The sequence below is a fragment of the Carassius gibelio genome, chromosome B5 (genome assembly GCF_023724105.1).
Source record: "Carassius gibelio isolate Cgi1373 ecotype wild population from Czech Republic chromosome B5, carGib1.2-hapl.c, whole genome shotgun sequence".
Lineage (NCBI taxonomy): Eukaryota > Metazoa > Chordata > Actinopteri > Cypriniformes > Cyprinidae > Carassius > Carassius gibelio.
In genome coordinates, this window is record NC_068400.1 from 5,846,862 (window position 1) to 5,865,211 (window position 18,350).

Sequence of the window (18,350 nt, forward strand, 5' to 3'; positions counted from 1 at the left end):
TTACATTATTTCAGATGCTCTGCAGCCCATAGACAGCCCAACTGTCACTTGTCCCATTGATCAGACACTTCCACTTGCGTTTGTTGTTAGCTGTGGGGTCATCGCTGCATTTGATCTGTTCATCACTGTCTTCGTCTGTTACCTCACAGTGAGTATCCACATCTGCAACCTCACACCAAATGTCCTAAATAAATTCATTGCCAATTCAAAGTGTTTTAAAATCAAGGTTTATATGCTTCATGTGCTAAATTGCTGATATGGTGCTTATATTTCAGTATAAACTCAAGAACACAGAGCCACCTGAGAATCCCTACATAAACACAAGACCGAGAGGATTCCAGCGACGCCGATGAGCTCAGCAGCAAATATCCAGCAAATATCAGCAGCGTAGCAACATTTGTACCTCCTATCAGCTGAGCAGTACTGCCCAGAGAGTGTATTAAATGATCAACTAATTGTTCTTGTATCTATTGCTGTTCACCAGTGTTGGGGAAAGTTACTTTTTAAAGTAATGCATTACAATATTGCGTTACTCCATAAAAAAGTAACTAATTAGGTTATAGTTACTTTTTATGGAAAGTAATGCGTTAAGTTACTTTTGTGTTACTTTTTACATCTGGACAGGGCTTGCTTGTTTGTTTGTTTTAAAAAAAATATATATAGTTCTATTTTTGGCAAATATAAAAGCCTTTTCACACCAAACGTGAAATGACTACGCCTCAGGCTGAAAGGAAAGTAAATTTACGTCCGTACAGTAAAATGCAGAAGAAATTTCAACACAATTTAGTAATAAAAAAGACACAAATGTTTGTCTAAAGTAATTTTTGCTTAGTATGGTTGAACTGGATCATCAAAGGTCAGAAGCAAAGGCATTTGATATTTGTGTTGTTTAACGTTTAATTATTGCAAGTTTGCGTCATATTCTAAGTTTGCATTATTTTGTATTCATTTTGAGGAATACTAAATGTGTTGAATTGGAAACAAAGTAATTAGCATTACTTATTTGAAAAAGTAAAAAAAAAGACTCAGATATTCTCTTGTAAATGAAAAACTAATATGTTACCTTACTGGTTACTTGAAAAAAAGTAATCTGATTACATAACTCACGTTACTTGTAATGTGTTACCCCCAACACTGCTGTTCAGTATATATTATAGATATTGTATAGTGTATTTACTCTGGGGGTCAAAGGGTGGAATATTTAGGATTTTTTATGTTTTGTATGAAGTCTCTTATGCTCAACAAGTCATGTGAACCAGCGATATTGTGACATATTACAAAATAACTGTTTTTCATTTGAATATATTTTAAAAATGTAAATTGTGAATTGCTCAAAAGTAACAGTAAAAAGATTTCATGTTAGATGTTTAATTAATGTTTCTCATGTTCATGTTCAAAATTGCTGTTTTTTGGAAGGGAGTTTTAACTGATGGATACTTCACCTTTTTTTCACATTTATAATAAGAAATGTTGCTTGAGCAGCAAATTGCCACATTAGAAAGGTTTTGACCCCCAGTGGGTGTGTATTTTCATTGAAACACTATGACGCTCTGACTTTAAAGGAAACCCTCTGTGTTTCATTTGTTGCAAACGTGTTTCATTCTGGCATTTCTTCAGTGTAACTTGTGTAGGATTTGAAATCATGATTTAGAGACAAATGCAATTTATTTAATTAAAAAGTCAAGCTAATCAAGATCTTTTGTTGAATGCGTGATCTGTTGTAGGCTACATCAACATTATCTCACCTCAGTTTTAGCGTCTGTAACTACTGCATCTGTAATTACAGTATTGCCGTTAATTATGCAATACAATGCAAAATGCAAATCTGAACCCCACAGTAAACTATAACATATGCTATTATAGCAGTATAATTTGTTAGCAACAGTGAGACAGGAAATTACAGGAAAAAAGAGGAGGGTGGTGGGTGGCAAGACGGTAACCACTGTTCTCCAAAATGTCATGCAGGAATGCAAATTTTAGTTTCACAGAAAAACGTACACAATAAATGCATTAGCATATAGCTTTCAAAAGCTTGAATTGCAATACAAGTAAATAGTAGGAAATGGCACATAATATAAAGTATCACCATATAGAATGGAATAGTCTTTAATGAACATTACTCCCAAGAGACATTTTCAGTTTCCAATATAATCTGATATGATGCAATAATGAACAAGGGATCAGTAGATATGTTGACCAACTGAACAAAAAATAAAAATAATTTATCGAACTAATTCTGAAAGTGCTGAATCTGATTTCAAGTGTATCTGATTTCAGTATTTTCCCCAAATTGAGAGTCAAATAATCTCTTGACCACTGGGCTTCATGATAGGCTGAGAGTCAAACCACACCCTTAACCAAATTTTCCAGTTCCACTGCTATTGTACTGTTTTTGCTCGAGTCTCATTCTGCTCGTTTGATTTTTTCCCCTTGATTACACATATTGTGCAAATTGGCTTCATTACTTAACTTTAGTTTTACGGGCATTTGCAGTCAGCTTGAGGTTTCCTGCTACGTTACTGATGTCACAAAGATGTTTCCAGAACTCAGTCAAGTATAAAGAGCCAGGGGGGATACCTCCACAGTTATTACATGACACAATGATTATCACACTTATTAAAATCTTTATATATATCCCGCTAGGATTGGGTAAGTACCAGCTGAGCCTCAAATGTTGTTGCTTTTCAGGCACAGATAGTCTAGATGGTATCTGCTTTAACCCTGTGTGCCAAGACTGCTTGAATACTAAAGTATAGTTTATTAGCCTAATCTTTTTTTTATGAAGCATTTATCTAAGTAGCCTATATCTTGTTCTATGACTGATTATTTTAATATGCAGCAAAAAAGTAAAGTAGGTCAAACTTTGACCTAAATGTACAACTTCCAACATGATCCGGATGCTTATTTTCAGACAGAATTCTTGGAATATGATTCTATATATGCATATTATATTAGTTTAATGTGAATAGTACTTTTGTCATAACTGTTCATTCAGATTAAAACTTAAAAACCTTTATGTACTTGACATTTGTGGTGCAGTTAAACAATCACCCAAACAGAACGAAAAAAACTAAAATAGAAGGAAGTGAGTCTGTAGGTTAAGTCTGAAGACCTTTTTTGTTTTGTTTCCAGCTCTACATGTGTCTCAGCCATATCGTGTGGTGGGGAAAGAGGGAGAAGTCCCTCTCCGCTGCTCCTTCAGTTCAAAGTTAAAGCCTGAGGAAATGCAGGTGTCTCTTTACAAAGGTTTGCACGGCCGTGAGAGGATCTGCAGCTCTTATGTCAACCTCTCCGAGCCCTACTTCACATCAGATGGCACAGTTAATTGCAGAGGGAGTATTAGCTCTGGAAGAGTGGACATGATGATCGCTGGACTGCGAGGGAACGACACAGACATCTATCGCTGTGAGATCGAGATCCTCTTCCCTCCTCCGTATCTCAGAACGCTTGGGAACGGCACTATTGTTTACATTCAAGGTAAGCGATAACCTAGTCTTGTTTTCAGTCTCTTGCATGTGGTTTCCCCACAGTTTCACCTTTTTTGTACAGTTGTCAATGTATAGATGATCTATAACAATAGTGTGTTTTTGTATTAATTGCTATTACTAATAACTATTATTGAAATAACAAACAAACAATGCATTTTGGAAGATAGCCATAACGTAATCACTTAAATTAAATACTCTATGTCATCATACTTTTTTAAAAATCTTATCCCGGTAATATTATTTTAATAGCAAATTCAAATATAGCGTTCACTACACTTGGCCGTGGTTCATAGTTAAAGCGCTAGAGGGAGCCAGATTATAAAAGAGTGGACAAGGAAATGTTGTTGTCACCTGAGGTCAAGTGGGTGGAAATGGGGCCTCCCCGGCACATTCAACTCTGCAGCACTTACTGCTCTACATTTTGATATTACCGGTGGAAACTTTGACTTTACACGAGAATGATGTTTTTCTTTGAAAATGTAGATTTATGACGCAAGTGTGCTAACGTAAGCGCTTAAAAAGACAAAAGAACTGAAAAGACAAAAGAACTGTGAAAAAACAATATTCAGAGATGAGAAGGTTAGCCGTTAAATACCGCCAGCTTCCTGTTGTCAAACAGGTGGAGGCCTCATCCACTAAATTTGGAACACTGTGAAAAATTTCAATGACAAAATGATTCACATTGGCCTACATCTCTGTTGAAAAAAAAAAAAAACAGTATATGCTGGTTTGGTATGTTTTGATGCTGGGAGGCTGGTTTAAGATGGTCCTTTGCTGGTTTAAACTGGTCCTTTGCTGGTTTATGCTAATCCTTAACTGGTTTAGACTGGTCCTTTGCTGGTTTAAACTGGTCCTTTGCTGGTTTAAACTGGTCCTTTGCTGGTTTAAGCTGGTCCTTTGCTGGTTTAAGCTGGTCCTTTGCTGGTTTAAGCTGGTCCTTTGCTGGTTTATGCTGGTCCATTGCTGGTTTAAGCTGGTACTTTGCTGGTTTAAACTGGTTTAAGATGGTTATTTGCTGGTTTAATCTGGTCCTTTGCTGGCTGGATTAAGCTGGTCTTTTGCTGTTTTAAGATGGTCCTTTGCTGGTTTAAACTGGTCCTTTTGCTGGTTTAAACTGGTCCTTTGCTGGTTTATGCTGGTACTTTGCTGTTTTATGCTGGTCCTTTGCTGGTTTAAACTGGTCCTTTGCTGGTTAATGCTGGTCCTTTTCTGGTTTAAACTGGTCCTTTGCTGGTTTATGGTGGTCCTTTGCTGGTTTAAACTGGTCCTTTGCTGGTTTATGCTGGTCCTTTGCTGTTTTATGCTGGTCCTTTGCTGGTTTAAACTGGTTCTTTGCTGGTTAATGCTGGTCCTTTGCTGGTTTAAACTGGTCCTTTTGCTGGTTAAAGCTGGTCCTTTGCTGGTTGTCCTTTTGCTGGTTTATGCTGGTCCTTTGCTGGTTTAAACTGGTCCTTTTGCTGGTTAAAGCTGGTCCTTTGCTGGTTTAAACCGGTCATTTTGCTGGTTTATGCTGGCCCTTTGCTGGTTTAAACTGGTCCTTTTCTGGTTTAAGATGGTCCTTTGCTGGTTTAAGATGGTCCTTTGCTGGTTTAAACCGGTCCTTTGCTGGTTTATGCTGGTCCTATGCTGGCAAAGGACCAGCATAAACCAGCATCCCACCATCTAAACGTACCAAACCAGCATATGCTGATTTTTTTCAGCAGGAATGGCTCAAGTTTTCAGTGAAAGTAATACTGAAATGGGCTTAGGTTGCCATCCAGAGGTCATTTAAAACTAAATCTTCTATCTTCTTTCATAGAAACTCCAAACTGCCCCACTGCATCCACCCAGAGCCAGATTCAGAGCCAGAGCCAGACTTCAGAGCGGGAAGCTGTCAAATATGATGTAGGCCCACTTCCTCTGCTATATGCCATCCTAATCATCACATCCTGCAGTTTAATTCTACAGGTGAGAAACAAGTCTATTCTAATGATTTTCCTTAACAGACTACCCTGCTGAAAAGATTTGTGTCGACAAGCTGAACTGAATTTCTGAATAGATTTACTCAAGTTTAGAATTTGACAATAATGTGATCAAATGTCACTCACATGTCATTTATCTCTGTAACACAGATGATCGCTTGCAAATGGAGGGCCTCTACAGCCACGGCACCTATGCTTTCACAAAAAGAGAGCTATATGAAATTCTAAGGGGGTAATATCTCCGTTCACATGTACTAACATGTATTCTAACCTGCATGTACTCACATGTCATTTTCTCCTGCATGTATTTTCATGTAATTTTAACCTGCATGTATTGGCATGTACTCACTCACTGTAATTTTCAACTACATGTACTCACATGAATTCTCATTTGCATGTATTCACATGTATTTACACAACATTTGACCACTGTCTTTGTTATTCCATTTTCTTTATATTTTATTAAAATGAAATAAACATATTTACATTTAACCCTTGTGCTTTACTGACTATCCTGCCATGTGTTTGCCTGCCCATCCAGTCCTGATTGTGGTACTACATAGAGAAAGAAACGCAGAAACTTCTGCTCATATGGATTCATGAGAATGATTGACAGGATTGAATGTTCCAAACATACATTTGGAACTTTATCTACCTAACCTATCACAAAAATAGATGGTTGGCAACTACAAAATGTTTTATAAAAACCTGACTTTAACATGAATTACTACAGGAATATGTGTTAATAAAGCAGTTATTAACACACTAAGCAACTATTATCATGTCTAAATAATTGTGATACCTTAAAATTGCTTGTAAATTTCCTATTATGCTTATTATCACCAAATACTGGATTCAGTCTTTTTGTTAACATGTTTTCATACAATTAGCGCAGGTTTTCTTGGAGGTTTTCTTATTGGATCTGACTGATCGCAGGCTTGATCTTAGTTTTTGAGTTACCATTGCCAGAATTATCTACAAATAATGTTTTCTTTTTTTTTTTCGTGGTAATTGAGGTATAATCCTCAAGTCACTTTACGACATGATATGACCCTTATAGAAAAATACAGTTTTAAAAGCAAAAGATGCTTCGACCAAATTTTAGTTAATGGGAATGATCATGCAACTAGGTTAGACTTGTTAGGGCCCCCACTTTTCTATTTGTATTGGATAAAAAGATCTGAGATTATTTACACTGGGTTATTTTTTACATCACAAAAACCCGCTATGACCCACCTTGCGCACGTACCAAAGTGAGTCATATGATGGAGTCAAATAATGCAACAGATCATAATGGCTTTTTATCAGTAAAAACAAGTCGAACTTGTGTCATCCATCAGTATCAATCTTTCCTATCACCAAGACATGACGAAGAAAAAAAGTGACAAGGTCATCACAAAAGTTTTTGTTGTGTGAACCTTGGCTATCCATCACAAAAACAGGACATGATACTGATAACCTGCTGTGTTTTCATATTTGATGTGATGCTTCAACAGGATGTGGAACCGAAAAGAGCCTGGTTTACATAGTATACGTCTGAATCACAAACAACAGTTGCCACAACTAGGTTAACTTCAACTTTAATAAGCGCTCCTTCATTTATTTGCCTAATTGGCAGTGAAGACAATAAAAACTTAGATGATAAATCATGTGAATATTACCCACAATTACCCACAATTTTACATACAGTAGCTGAACATTTGGACATAACTATTGTGAAGAAAGTTAGAATACTGCATATGACTTTTTTATTCTTACGAAACTAAACTGCATATGAAAGTAAGTGGATGAGAATTACTTTATTGCTCATTAAGTAGGATATGGGTTTTTCCTAACATGGCAGCACACCAAACATTTTCCTTTCAACAACTTCATGTTACAAGAAACTGCCCACTCATTCCTCACCGTCAGACGCCTGTCTCAGCTGGGACACCTAAAGAAAAGAGCCTAAAACTCAAGATGTATCACAAATTATGATTCACTTGACAATAATGAATGGTTTATCAAGTGTGTTAAATGTTGCTGTCTTCTCTTAATCAATTGCTCACAGCATACAGAGCAACAAATATGATGTATGTGGGTGATATTAATCATCCAACCCACATACAGTACTTCCTGTGTTTTCTCACTCCAGCAAAAACAAACCGTAGAGCTTCGGCCAAGCATCACACTCTCAAACTGACGAGGATATGTTAACATGCCTGACAGGTTCACTCTGCTTACTTTCAGCTTTTGTTTCATACTTCACAATGGTAAGAGGCTAACCTTTTTAATACTGTTGTCAGTTACTGGTCTGTGTACATTCACACCAAAAATGCTTATTAAAACAGATTACACTTACAGTTTGGTCTTCGCTTCGGCAATAATGATTTCTTACTGGTGCAGAACATTACACTGGTAACCAGCAACAAGTTGTTTTTATCTGGCCATTTTTATGGTGAATTTAGCTCGACATGTTTGTTTAAATCAGCAGTAAAAATCAGTGTATTAAAATAAAACACAGCATTAATCAGAACTATACAAATGTCCTAGTTGCCAAAACCAGATTAAACAAATATTCTGGTTTCCGTAGGCAGTTGTCATATGCCTATATTCACTTGGAGTCCTGTAAAGTATTGTGCATATAACGGAATACTCATTTATTTACATTGTTGTGTACAGTTTTAATGACGTGAATGAGAATAAGCTGATTCAGTTACTGTTCAAAAGTACTAAATGCATCATAATAAACTTTAAGAAAGAACAGAACATTAGGAAAATAATGTCTTATGTTTAAGATTAACATAGAATATTAAGCTGATTATACATTTCAGGAACATATATATATTCAGTAAGATTCATATAACTGGTGAGCATGTTAATGGTATTTTCAAAATAAAGACTTAAACAGTTGTGTGCATATGAACGTCGTCAACGTCAAACTGTAAAATTGAAATCTGAAACATTTGATCTATAAATGAACTAAACTGATTTTCTTCTTTGTCATCTCAGTTTGTTGTTGGAACGTCAGTGAACCTCTCAACCACACATTCAATGACGACGACTCTGTCAGTGTCACATGCATGCTTATTGGAGAGGAAAACTTTCATATGGAAGCTAAGTTGAAAATGAATGATAAATATATTTGTGAGATTTACAACAAAAATGAAGAATCGGCCAAGTATAAAGACTGTACATGGCAGTATAAGGACAAGAAATTCACCTTCACCTTAATGAATCCTAAGGACTTACACAAAAATACATTTTCCTGTGAGATTTCCAAAGTAAAACCAATTCCAATATTACGTGAAGAAGGACCCAAAATTAAGCTTTTCCGAGGCAAGTTCATCCAGCGTAAACCACACAGTGCATCAGTTTTATATGCCCAGAAATGCATGCAAAGAATGTGGAATATCTCAGATTTAGTTTAAATCTTGCATTTAAAAAATAAAATAAAATAAAATCAATAACCTTTATACATTTTTTTTAAGGTTGTAATAAGTATTCGGCTCCACCGATGAACAGCTGTCCAATCGCTAATCAAACAAATGACCAGGATCACAGACTTGTAGAAAGTCAGACACCGGAAGAAATGTATACCCTATTAATCTGTGGTCTGATAATAGTGGTGGTAATGCTGTGTCTCTACAGCATTATTCTTACAGCAGTCTTCATCAGATTGAGGGTAAAACTTATTTACTAACTTATCATTTTATGTTTGTGTTCTTTTACCAATCTAGTATTTTATCAGTATTGTGTCTGTATATCTTGTTGCATTGGTTTATTTAATCAAGATGGAGAGGCTGTGCTATATTGTGAGTATACTAGAGTCACAGTGCTGTTTTAATTCACATCAGATTGACTATATTCACATTACAGCACTGCCTCAAGGACCTTACTGCTTTTAAAAACAATCACCACTTTGCGCTTTCCCTGATGTTTTTTTCCTGTCTTTTATGTGCAAGCACTACTTCTTAACATTAGCATCTTTATCAGCTTTAGTTAGTATCTTTGAAATCATTTTTTTAAAGGAATAATTAACCTAAAAGTGAAAAATTTTCCCTCAGGTTGTTCAAGATGTGAATGAGTTTGTTTCTTCATCAGATTTGGTGAAATTTAGCATAATATTACATGCTCACTTATGGATCCTCTGCAGTGAATGGGTGCCGTCAGAAAGAAAATCCAAACAACTGGTTAAAAAACATCACAAGTAATTAACATGACTCTAGTCTCTCTATAAACGTCTTATGAAGTGAGAAGGTCCGTTAAAAAAAAAAAAATGAAAAAAATCCATGATTTTTAACTTCAAACAGTTCCTTTAAGCTAAAGTTGTCCTCTATCTATAGTACTGCTTGCCCTAATTCTCTCAATCAGGAGAGAAATATGCAAAGATCAAACACTGCAAAGTTATTATGGATTATTTTGGCCAGTAGAAAGAGTTTAAAGTTAAACACCTCAATGATGGATTTGTTTCTTACAAACACACAGCTTCATAAAACATGAATTGATGGACTGGAGTCGTGTGGATTACTTGTGTGTTATTGTGACATTTCTATCATCTATTTGGACTCTCATTCTGAGAGCACCCATCCACTGCAGAGGATCAAATGGCGAACAAACAATGTAATGCACAATTTCTCCAAATCTGTTCTGGTGAAAAAACAAATTAATCTACAACTTAGCTGGCCTGAGGGTTCTATTCTTTAAGTGTAGATAAAGCTGAATGGAATCACAGTGTAATATAGGCACCAGATATGTTGGATTATTCTAAGTCATTCTATTATAATGACTTATTAAGATATTCTAAGTTAAATAATAAGATACAGAAGGTGCACAGATTCATTCACACAAGCACTACACACCATCATGGTGAGACTCATTAAACTGGAATATGCAGTAAACATTAGTTTAACAACATTATATGTAACATACAAAAAAAACAGAGTCATTTTTTACAGTGTAATACAATTACATTGATATCCTGCAGTATTGCTGATATGCATTTATATATTGTGCTGTTTTATCTTCCTCTCCAGGCCACAAAGCCTGAGTCCTCTGACACACTGACCTACGTCCCAATGCAGGTACGTTCTTTCCTCTGTTGTGCCAAAAATGATTTGTGCCAGTAATGCAATATGTCTGTCTGGTACAACAGTACTTCAAATACAAACAATTTTACTGTTTCAGAGGAAGGTAAACCGGCGTGATCTAGACAACACCGAATATGTGGACATGCGTGAAGTGCAGAAACGGGGAGGATCCCACAGAGATATGAACCACAACTCTCATTTTGCTAATGCCTGAGCTCATTTCTAGTGGCATAAGTGATCACGGGATAAAACTGTTATCTCTCTACCAAAAAAACAGCCTTTCCTAAATGCCTGAATCTGCATATTGTGTCTGCACCTCATGCAGTATGCAGTCTTGATGTTCTCTGTGTCATATGGCTTCATCTGGTGGCTTGTATAACCTAATGCTTAGTTGTAGCTATGCCAAGCTAAATGTATATAAGGGTCTTGCTTGGGCATTTTTTTATTTTAAATTAATCATTTTGTTCCCATGGACCAGTAATCAATGATAATATGAGTTTTGTTCAGTGCTGCCCTACCCCCAAATATTATTATTATTTTTTTTTACAATAAATAGATAAAACAGAGACTATATTGAATGATTATTTAAATTTGCTGATTATATGGTGAAATAAAGAAAAACACAGTAAGATATCAATATGTGATATGTATGTGAATCTCTTATATTATTGATTTAGTACGGAAATTAATAACAACCAGTGACCACTCTGACCACCAGTGTCGTAACATGATCATAAACACTATCATAATCATAAATCACACATTATCATAAACACGGTCACATACTGCAAATCATTGGCTTTTACTACAGTTTGTTTCAAACAAAGACAGAAAGAGATATACAGAAATATCTCTTTCCAAAACTACCCACAACTGCACGCAAGGTCATAATCTGAGCATGCCTGGTCATAATTCTTGATCTTGAGAGATATGTACATCCCTTTGAAATTTGTTCAATGTATAATGTCAACAAATGTCACATCACACTTACAAACGAACAGTCTTTTATACCAACTTAGTTAGAAAAAGACTCAGAGAAGACATAGGCTATTCAAAATTAAGAATCTTTTGATGACGTACAACTGAATTTGAAAGGTTTCACTCTCTGTGGAACAAACTCAGCCCAAAGACAACAGCATAAGCCTACGCTTTCGCATCTCTCACATGTGCATCTTTTCCACATCATGCAGAAGGTGACATAAACCAAAGCAGGTTCGTTGTCAAAGCTTTACAATCATTTAGCATTAAACCACATCCACTCCATTCATGTAAACATGTATGTTTTTCATCCGATAGTGATCTTTTGATTTGTTTTTTGAGACATTAGGTTGTATTATTAATTTTTTGACCAAAAAAAATAATCGAAAACTTGTGTTCTCCTTATTCTTCTGAATCCAAATGTGCAGAACTTCCCCTGGAGAAATGTACATGCACACAAACTCGCCATGCTAAAATCAGCAACACACTGTAATGTTTTTATTCAAACATACTGTATGCATACATGTTTTAGCTAACTGAGACTTGTTATAGCACTTATATAACCTTGCTCTTTTGTTGTTTTGGATTGCTTCCGTTGTCCTCGTTTGTAAGTCGCTTTGGATAAAAGCGTCTGCTAAATGACTACTAAATGTAAACGTATGCTTCCTACAGTGGGTTAACGCTCCCGCTGAACCGGACGTGATTCCTTCACAGTTGCACTGTTGTCATTGCACGGTCAATGGCGGACGGTGCTTGAGCGTTTATCTGAAAAACGTAGGCTTGGCACAAATATACTTGAATATCGCCCGGCCATTTAAAGCATTTAGATCGCACGTGTGTTTCGGCCCGTGAGCATGGATGTGAATCTGACCATCTCTCTGATGCGGGGCCAGATGGGCGCTGTTATTGAGAAAGCCGTGAACATCGCGGTGGAGACCGTGTTAGGAGAGATGATCCGGGTGGTCGGGCTCAAATTCGAGGAGATCAAACGGGAGATGACCGCTAAAGAGAAGGAGAACGAGAACATCAGGAGGATGTTGGAGACGTCCCGCTGTCAGATGAAAACCATGCGCAAGTACATCAGCGTCCTGTCTGCCGAAGAGCCCAGACATAGACTGTATCAGGGAGATGGAGACATGGCTACAACATCCACAGGGATGCACTGCAGAAGAGGGCCAAACCCCTGTCCCAGACCTAGAGTCTCTGAGCCAGCCCCTGTAGCTGGACCCTCGTGGCTGAGACAACAGATGCACATGTCCAAAGAAACATTAAGAAGTGACAGTCACATTCCTGAGCAAGACACTGAAGAGACCCATGCGTCAACAATTCATAAAGGTATGAAACGCCTCCTTCATAGACATGTATGGGTAAATTGTCCCATCATCAATATGACATTAGGCGGCTTTCCTTTCAACCAAGTGAACAAAAGACTTTTTAAAGCATTTCATTCATTTGTTTTGAGGTTGTCCTTTTTGCCACTAGGATAAAAACATATTACTTAAGAAAGATTCCTGAGATTTATTTTGTTATGGTATTTATATAGTTTTATTTAGTAGCCAATTTTCTCCTCAGTTTTCATTTCCACCCCGTTATCATTCAGTAGGATGTGAGCATTTTTGTTGGAGACAACAGTACCAACATCTCTAGCTAGGTCTTAGCATTAACGTTTGATTAGATGTCTTTAGTTATGATTTAATGTATTAGTTGCTATTAGGTTTTTTTTTTTCCATCCTGTTAATTTTCTTGCTGTTGTGTAAATAATCATATTATACTTTTCTAAACTGTGGAACTGTGGATAACACGCATACTAGTTTTCAAGAGCTGAATAACAGGACTGACCAAAAAAGTCCATTGTCAGTAATTATACAAACAAATACCAAAAACATATATCACAGACACTTTTAAGAATATTTTTAAGGATATTCTTAGAACTAGTGATAGGCCAATATGATATCTAAAGCAGAGTTGTCTTATGTTGGCACGTATCATATGCACAACATTAACATTAATGCACTTTATGTAAACACTTATTTTCAAGGATAGTAGCTAGTTTTTAAGGGAGACAAACAAACTGTTCCTTCAAAACCTGTTTCTATAATGCATAAATTATGCATAATTACATGCAAGTAAACCTAAGCCAAACCCTAACCATATAGTTAGTAAGCAAATGCAGTTAATTTATATAACTCAGTACTTAAATGTATAATTACATTGTAACAAGGACAGCTTAAAATAAAGTGTTACCCCGATTTTCTGCTAAAACTAAATAATACTTAATAATAGTGTTCCTGTGGCTCAGTGGTAGAGCATTGTGTAAGCAGCGCTAAAGGTTGTGGGTTCGATTCCCAGGGAATACATGTTAGGTAAAAGATGTTAGCCTGAATGAACTGTAAGTCGCTTTGGATAAAAGCGTCTGCTACATGCATAAATTAATACTTATTTAACTTTGTACTGCACCAAAAATAATGTCACTTTCCTAATGTTTTCCCTCAACTCAACAGAAAGTGACTTTTGTTGTTTCTGTAGTTGTGAACTCAAGCTCTCATCTGATGGACAGTCAGGCGCTTCTGTCAGAGACCATTGATCCCATCTGGGGTCAGAACCCTCTGGCCTCTGCAGAGACCGGACACACAGACATGCCTGACAGCAGCGTCCTCTCTGCACCCATGATGGCAGATGAATGCATGTCATCCCAAACGACAAGCACATTGACCTTTGGAGCACCATCACTTAAAATCAAACAGGAGGAGGCGGAGGTTGAAATAGTCTGTGTGAAAGATGAACCCGCAGAAGCTGGCAGCATCCCTAGATTTGAATATTCCACCGCTGAACTTCACCAGCCAGCGGGAGAACCAGAGCTAGGGGTCTCACTAGATCTCCCCGCATCATTTCAAGCTCTTCAGAGTCCAGGCACTTCAGCAGACCTTGCAATCCCAGCATTCATTGGTGTGGACCCGACTACCTGTAAGTATATAACTGAACATTTCTGCACGGCTTCATTTTTTAAATATTATGAACGTACTGTAGATAGTAATGTCTTTTTTCTCAGGCTATTAAATCCCTGATATTACGATTATGTCACCAAAGCATACCTTCAGCCATGGCCAGAAGTTTTGAGAATGACACAATTATTAATTTTCAAAAAGTCTGCTTCAGTTTTTATGATGACAATTTGCATATACTCCAGAATGTTACAAAGAGTAATCGGATGAATTGCAATTGATTGCAAAGTCCCTCTTCGCCATGAAAAAATTAACTTAATCCCAAAAACATTTCCACTGCATTTCAGCCCTGCCACAAAAGGACCAGCTGACATCATGTCAGTGATTCTCTCGTTAACACAGACAAGGCTAGAGATAGCTCTGTCACGCTGATTAGGTTAGAATAACAGACTTGAAGCTTTAAAGGAGGGTGGTGCTTGAAATCATTGTTCTTCCTCTGTTAACTATGGTTACCTGCAAGGAAACATGTGCAGTTATCATTGCTTTGCACAAAAAGGGATGTACAGACAAGGATGATGCTGCAGGCAAGATTGCACCTAAATCAATCATTTATCGGATCATCAAGAGCTTCCAGGGGAGAGGTTCAATTGGTGTGAAGAAGGCTTCGGGGCGCCCAAAAAAAGTCCAGCAAGCGCCAGGACCATCTCCTAAAGTTAATTCAGCTGCGGGATCATGTCTCCAGCAGTGCAGAGCTTGCTCAGGAACGGCAGCAGGCAGGTGTGAGTGCATCTGTACGCACAGTGAGGACAAGACTTTTGCAGGATGGCCTGGTGTAAAGAAGGGCAGCAAAGAACCCACTTCTCTCCTGGAAAAAACATCAGGGACGAACTGAAATTCTCCTAAAGGTACAGGGATTGGTTTGCTGAGGACTGGGGTAAAGTCATTTTCTAAGATAAATGCCCTTTCTGATTGTTTGGAGCATCCAGAATAAAGCTTTTCTGGAGAACAAGAGTGCCACCATCAGTCCCGTGTCATGCCAACAGTAAATCATCCTGAGATCATTCATGTGTGGGGTTGCTTCTCAGCCAAGGGAGTGGGCTCACTCACAATTTTACCTAAGAACACAGCCATGAATAAAGAATGGTACAGAAATATCCTCCTAGAGCAACTTCTCCCAACCATCCAAGAACAGTTTGGTAAGGAACAGTGTCTTTTCCAGCATGATGGAGCACCTTGCCATAAGGCAAAAGTGATAGTTAAAGGGTTAGTTTGCCCAAAAATGAAAATTATGTAATTAATAACTCACCCTTATGCTGTTCCAAACATGTAAGGCCTCCTTTTATCTTCGGAACACAGTTTAAGATATTTTAGATTTAGTCCGAGAGCTCTCAGTCCCTCCATTGAAGCTGTGTGTACGGTCTACTGTCCATGTCCAGAAAGGTAAGAAAAACATCATCAAAGTAGTCCATGTGACATCAGAGGGTCTGTTGGAATTTTTTGAAGCATCGAAAATACATTTTGGTCCAAAAATAGAAAAAACAACGACTTTATTCAGCATTGTCTTCTCTTCCGTGTCTGTGTGAGAGAGAGTTCAAATCAAAGCAGCTGGATTTCCGGTTCGCGAACGAATCTTTCAGTTCACCAAATCGAACTGAATCGTTTTAAACGGTTCGCATCTCTAATACGCATTAATCCACAAATGACTTAAGCTGTTAACTTTTTTAATGTGGCTGACACTCCCTCTGAGTTCAAACAAACCAATATCGCGGAGTAATTCATGTACTCAAACAGTACACTGACTGAACTGCTGTGAAGATGAACACCGAGCCGAGCCAGATAACGAACAATAGACTGACTCGTTCACGAGTGAAGAACCGGTTGCATCGGTGTTCGGATCACCAGTAGTTCTTTCGGACAGTTCGATTCAATAAACCGGTTGAAGAAAACGGTTCACCAGTTCTTTTGCGCTCGACGTAATGGCGTCATTGGCGATGATTGCCCTTGATTCAAGCCTTCGGTTTACCCGCACCCATAACACTAGCACAGAATCAGTTCAGAATCAATCACCAAAAGAATCAGTTCAGTTCAGACGCTCTGTGTGTCGGTCGGCTTCACGCTGAATCACACATGCGCAGTATCATCAGCTCCTCGGTTCACGAATCGGACGCGTCTGACAGAAACGGTTCTTCACTCGTGAACGAGTCAGTCTATTGTTCGTTATCTGGCTCGGCTCGGTGTTCATCTTCAGTTCTCTCTTCACAGCAGTTCAGTCAATGTACTGTTTGAGTACATGGATTACTCCGGGATATTGGTTTGTTTGAACTCAGAGGGAGTGTCAGCCACATTTAAAAAGTTAACAGCTTGTGGATTAATGCGTATTAGAGATGCGAACCGTTTAAAACGATTCAGTTCGATTTGGTGAACTGAATGATTCGTTCGCGAACCGGAAATCCAGCTGCTTTGATTTGAACTCTCTCTCACACAGACACGGAAGAGAAGACAATGATAAATAAAGTCATAGTTTTTGCTATTTTTGGACCAAAATGTATTTTCGATGCTTCAAAAAATTCCAACGGACCCTCTGATGTCACATGGACTACTTTGGTGATGTTTTTCTTACCTTTCTGGACATGGACAGTAGACCGTACACACAGCTTCAATGGAGGGACTGAGAGCTCTCGGACTAAATCTAAAATATCTTAAACTGTGTTCCGAAGATAAAAGGAGGCCTTACATGTTTGGAACAGCATAAGGGTGAGTTATTAATGAACGTGTTAATGAATAAAAGGGCGAACTAACCCTTTAAGTGGCTTGGGGAACAAAACATCAAAATTTTGGGTCCATGGCCAGGAAACTCCCTTTGAGAACTTTTCAATCATCAGTCGGTGGACAAGCAAAAACCTACAAATTGTATAAACTTATTGTAATTCTCAATAAAAGTCTTTGACACTTATGAAATTCTAGTAATTTTACTTCAGTATACTATAGTGACATCTGACAAAAATATCTAAAAACACTAAAGCAACAAACTTTGTGAAAATGTATATTTGTGTCAATCTCAAAACGGTGTGCCATGGCTGTATGGTGTATGGTGTACAAACTTTTTTTTAAGCATAAAAATGTCACACTTAAAAAAGAATACATAGGTATTTTTATTTAAAATACTTATTTTAATATTTTATTACTTATTTTTTTAAAATATTTTAATACTTGGACAAGATAATAATAATAACAGTATGAAGGTATTATAAAAGTGATTTTAACTTGTGTTAAAGCAAGATGATTTGGTTTTAGCAGCTGCTTTGTTAAACAGCTTTCTTTTCAAAATCCTTAGATTAAAGGAAAATAAGTAAAAAGAAAAAAAGTTGACGTGCACAAAAAAAAGACAAAATGATTGAGTGCTTTACTTAAAAGCAAACAAAGCTTTTATAATTTAGTTAAAAACTAGTGTAACTGTGCAATAAAGCAGTTTTTTTTCTATATATAAATTTGTGTAAACGTTCAAAGCATCAAAATGTACACTGCACATGAAGCAAACCTAACTTACAGGAATTAGGTCACTATTGAAAACCAAAAGCACCTAGAAAAAAAGATTTCCACCTCAGAAAAGGAAGGGTTAGACAAAATTAATTCATTTAGTTTTATATTTTGTTTGTATTAATGTTTTCAAAAATAAGATTTTAAAGTTTTTGCCTTGCAGTTCTCAAAAAGCAGTTAATTAAAAAAAAGTACTCCCCTCATGTTGTTGAAAACCTGTATGAATGTTTCTTTGAGACACTAATATCTGAAATAATATCAGAGATCTGTTCAACGATGTTTTCTGAGAAAGATGTGTTTGGCACTTCTGTTTATTCAAGAGGTAAGCTTGAGGTAAACTGAGAGTGTGGTTAGAAGCAGATTTCTGTTTTGACA

At 37.1% G+C, this 18,350-nt stretch overlaps 3 protein-coding genes across 4 annotated transcripts; all 3 read left to right on the forward strand.

Annotated features, from left to right (window-relative positions):
- The first annotated feature begins 2,493 nt into the window (after positions 1–2,493).
- On the forward strand, positions 2,494–5,933 carry LOC127958399 (T-cell-specific surface glycoprotein CD28-like). The gene is made up of 4 exons (XM_052557264.1): positions 2,494–2,649; positions 3,133–3,477; positions 5,287–5,435; positions 5,600–5,933. The coding sequence occupies exons 1-4, from the start codon at positions 2,523–2,525 to the stop codon at positions 5,675–5,677; spliced, it is 699 nt and encodes a 232-aa protein (XP_052413224.1). The 5' UTR covers positions 2,494–2,522; the 3' UTR covers positions 5,678–5,933.
- A 1,635-nt stretch (positions 5,934–7,568) lies between these two features.
- On the forward strand, positions 7,569–11,086 carry LOC127958252 (uncharacterized). The gene is made up of 5 exons (XM_052557055.1): positions 7,569–7,701; positions 8,441–8,767; positions 8,920–9,113; positions 10,465–10,512; positions 10,616–11,086. Exons 1-5 carry the CDS (start codon positions 7,647–7,649, stop codon positions 10,730–10,732), a joined length of 741 nt encoding a protein of 246 aa, XP_052413015.1. The 5' UTR covers positions 7,569–7,646; the 3' UTR covers positions 10,733–11,086.
- Positions 11,087–12,045: 959 nt separating this feature from the next.
- LOC127957134 (uncharacterized) lies at positions 12,046–15,963 on the forward strand. Of its 2 annotated transcripts, XM_052555528.1 has the most exons (3): positions 12,047–12,831; positions 14,023–14,460; positions 14,786–15,733. In XM_052555528.1, exons 1-3 carry the CDS (start codon positions 12,351–12,353, stop codon positions 14,821–14,823), a joined length of 957 nt encoding a protein of 318 aa, XP_052411488.1. In that variant the 5' UTR covers positions 12,047–12,350; the 3' UTR covers positions 14,824–15,733. The 2 variants fall into 2 exon arrangements, with proteins under 2 accessions (XP_052411487.1, XP_052411488.1); XM_052555527.1 differs by having other exon boundaries at positions 12,046–12,831; positions 14,023–15,963.
- The last annotated feature ends 2,387 nt before the right edge of the window (positions 15,964–18,350 follow it).

Bases quoted from the DNA above. Each gene is read 5' to 3' on its own strand.
- LOC127958399 (XM_052557264.1), top strand. From the start codon at position 2,523: ATGTCACAAAGATGTTTCCAGAACTCAGTCAAGTATAAAGAGCCAGGG. The intron at 3,478-5,286 runs GTAAGCGATAAC...CTTCTTTCATAG, and splicing joins CACTATTGTTTACATTCAAG to AAACTCCAAACTGCCCCACT. The intron at 5,436-5,599 runs GTGAGAAACAAG...TCTGTAACACAG, and splicing joins CCTGCAGTTTAATTCTACAG to ATGATCGCTTGCAAATGGAG.
- LOC127958252 (XM_052557055.1), top strand. From the start codon at position 7,647: ATGCCTGACAGGTTCACTCTGCTTACTTTCAGCTTTTGTTTCATACTT. The intron at 7,702-8,440 runs GTAAGAGGCTAA...TTGTCATCTCAG, and splicing joins TTGTTTCATACTTCACAATG to TTTGTTGTTGGAACGTCAGT. The intron at 10,513-10,615 runs GTACGTTCTTTC...TTACTGTTTCAG, and splicing joins TGACCTACGTCCCAATGCAG to AGGAAGGTAAACCGGCGTGA.
- LOC127957134 (XM_052555527.1), top strand. From the start codon at position 12,351: ATGGATGTGAATCTGACCATCTCTCTGATGCGGGGCCAGATGGGCGCT. The intron at 12,832-14,022 runs GTATGAAACGCC...TTGTTTCTGTAG, and splicing joins TGCGTCAACAATTCATAAAG to TTGTGAACTCAAGCTCTCAT.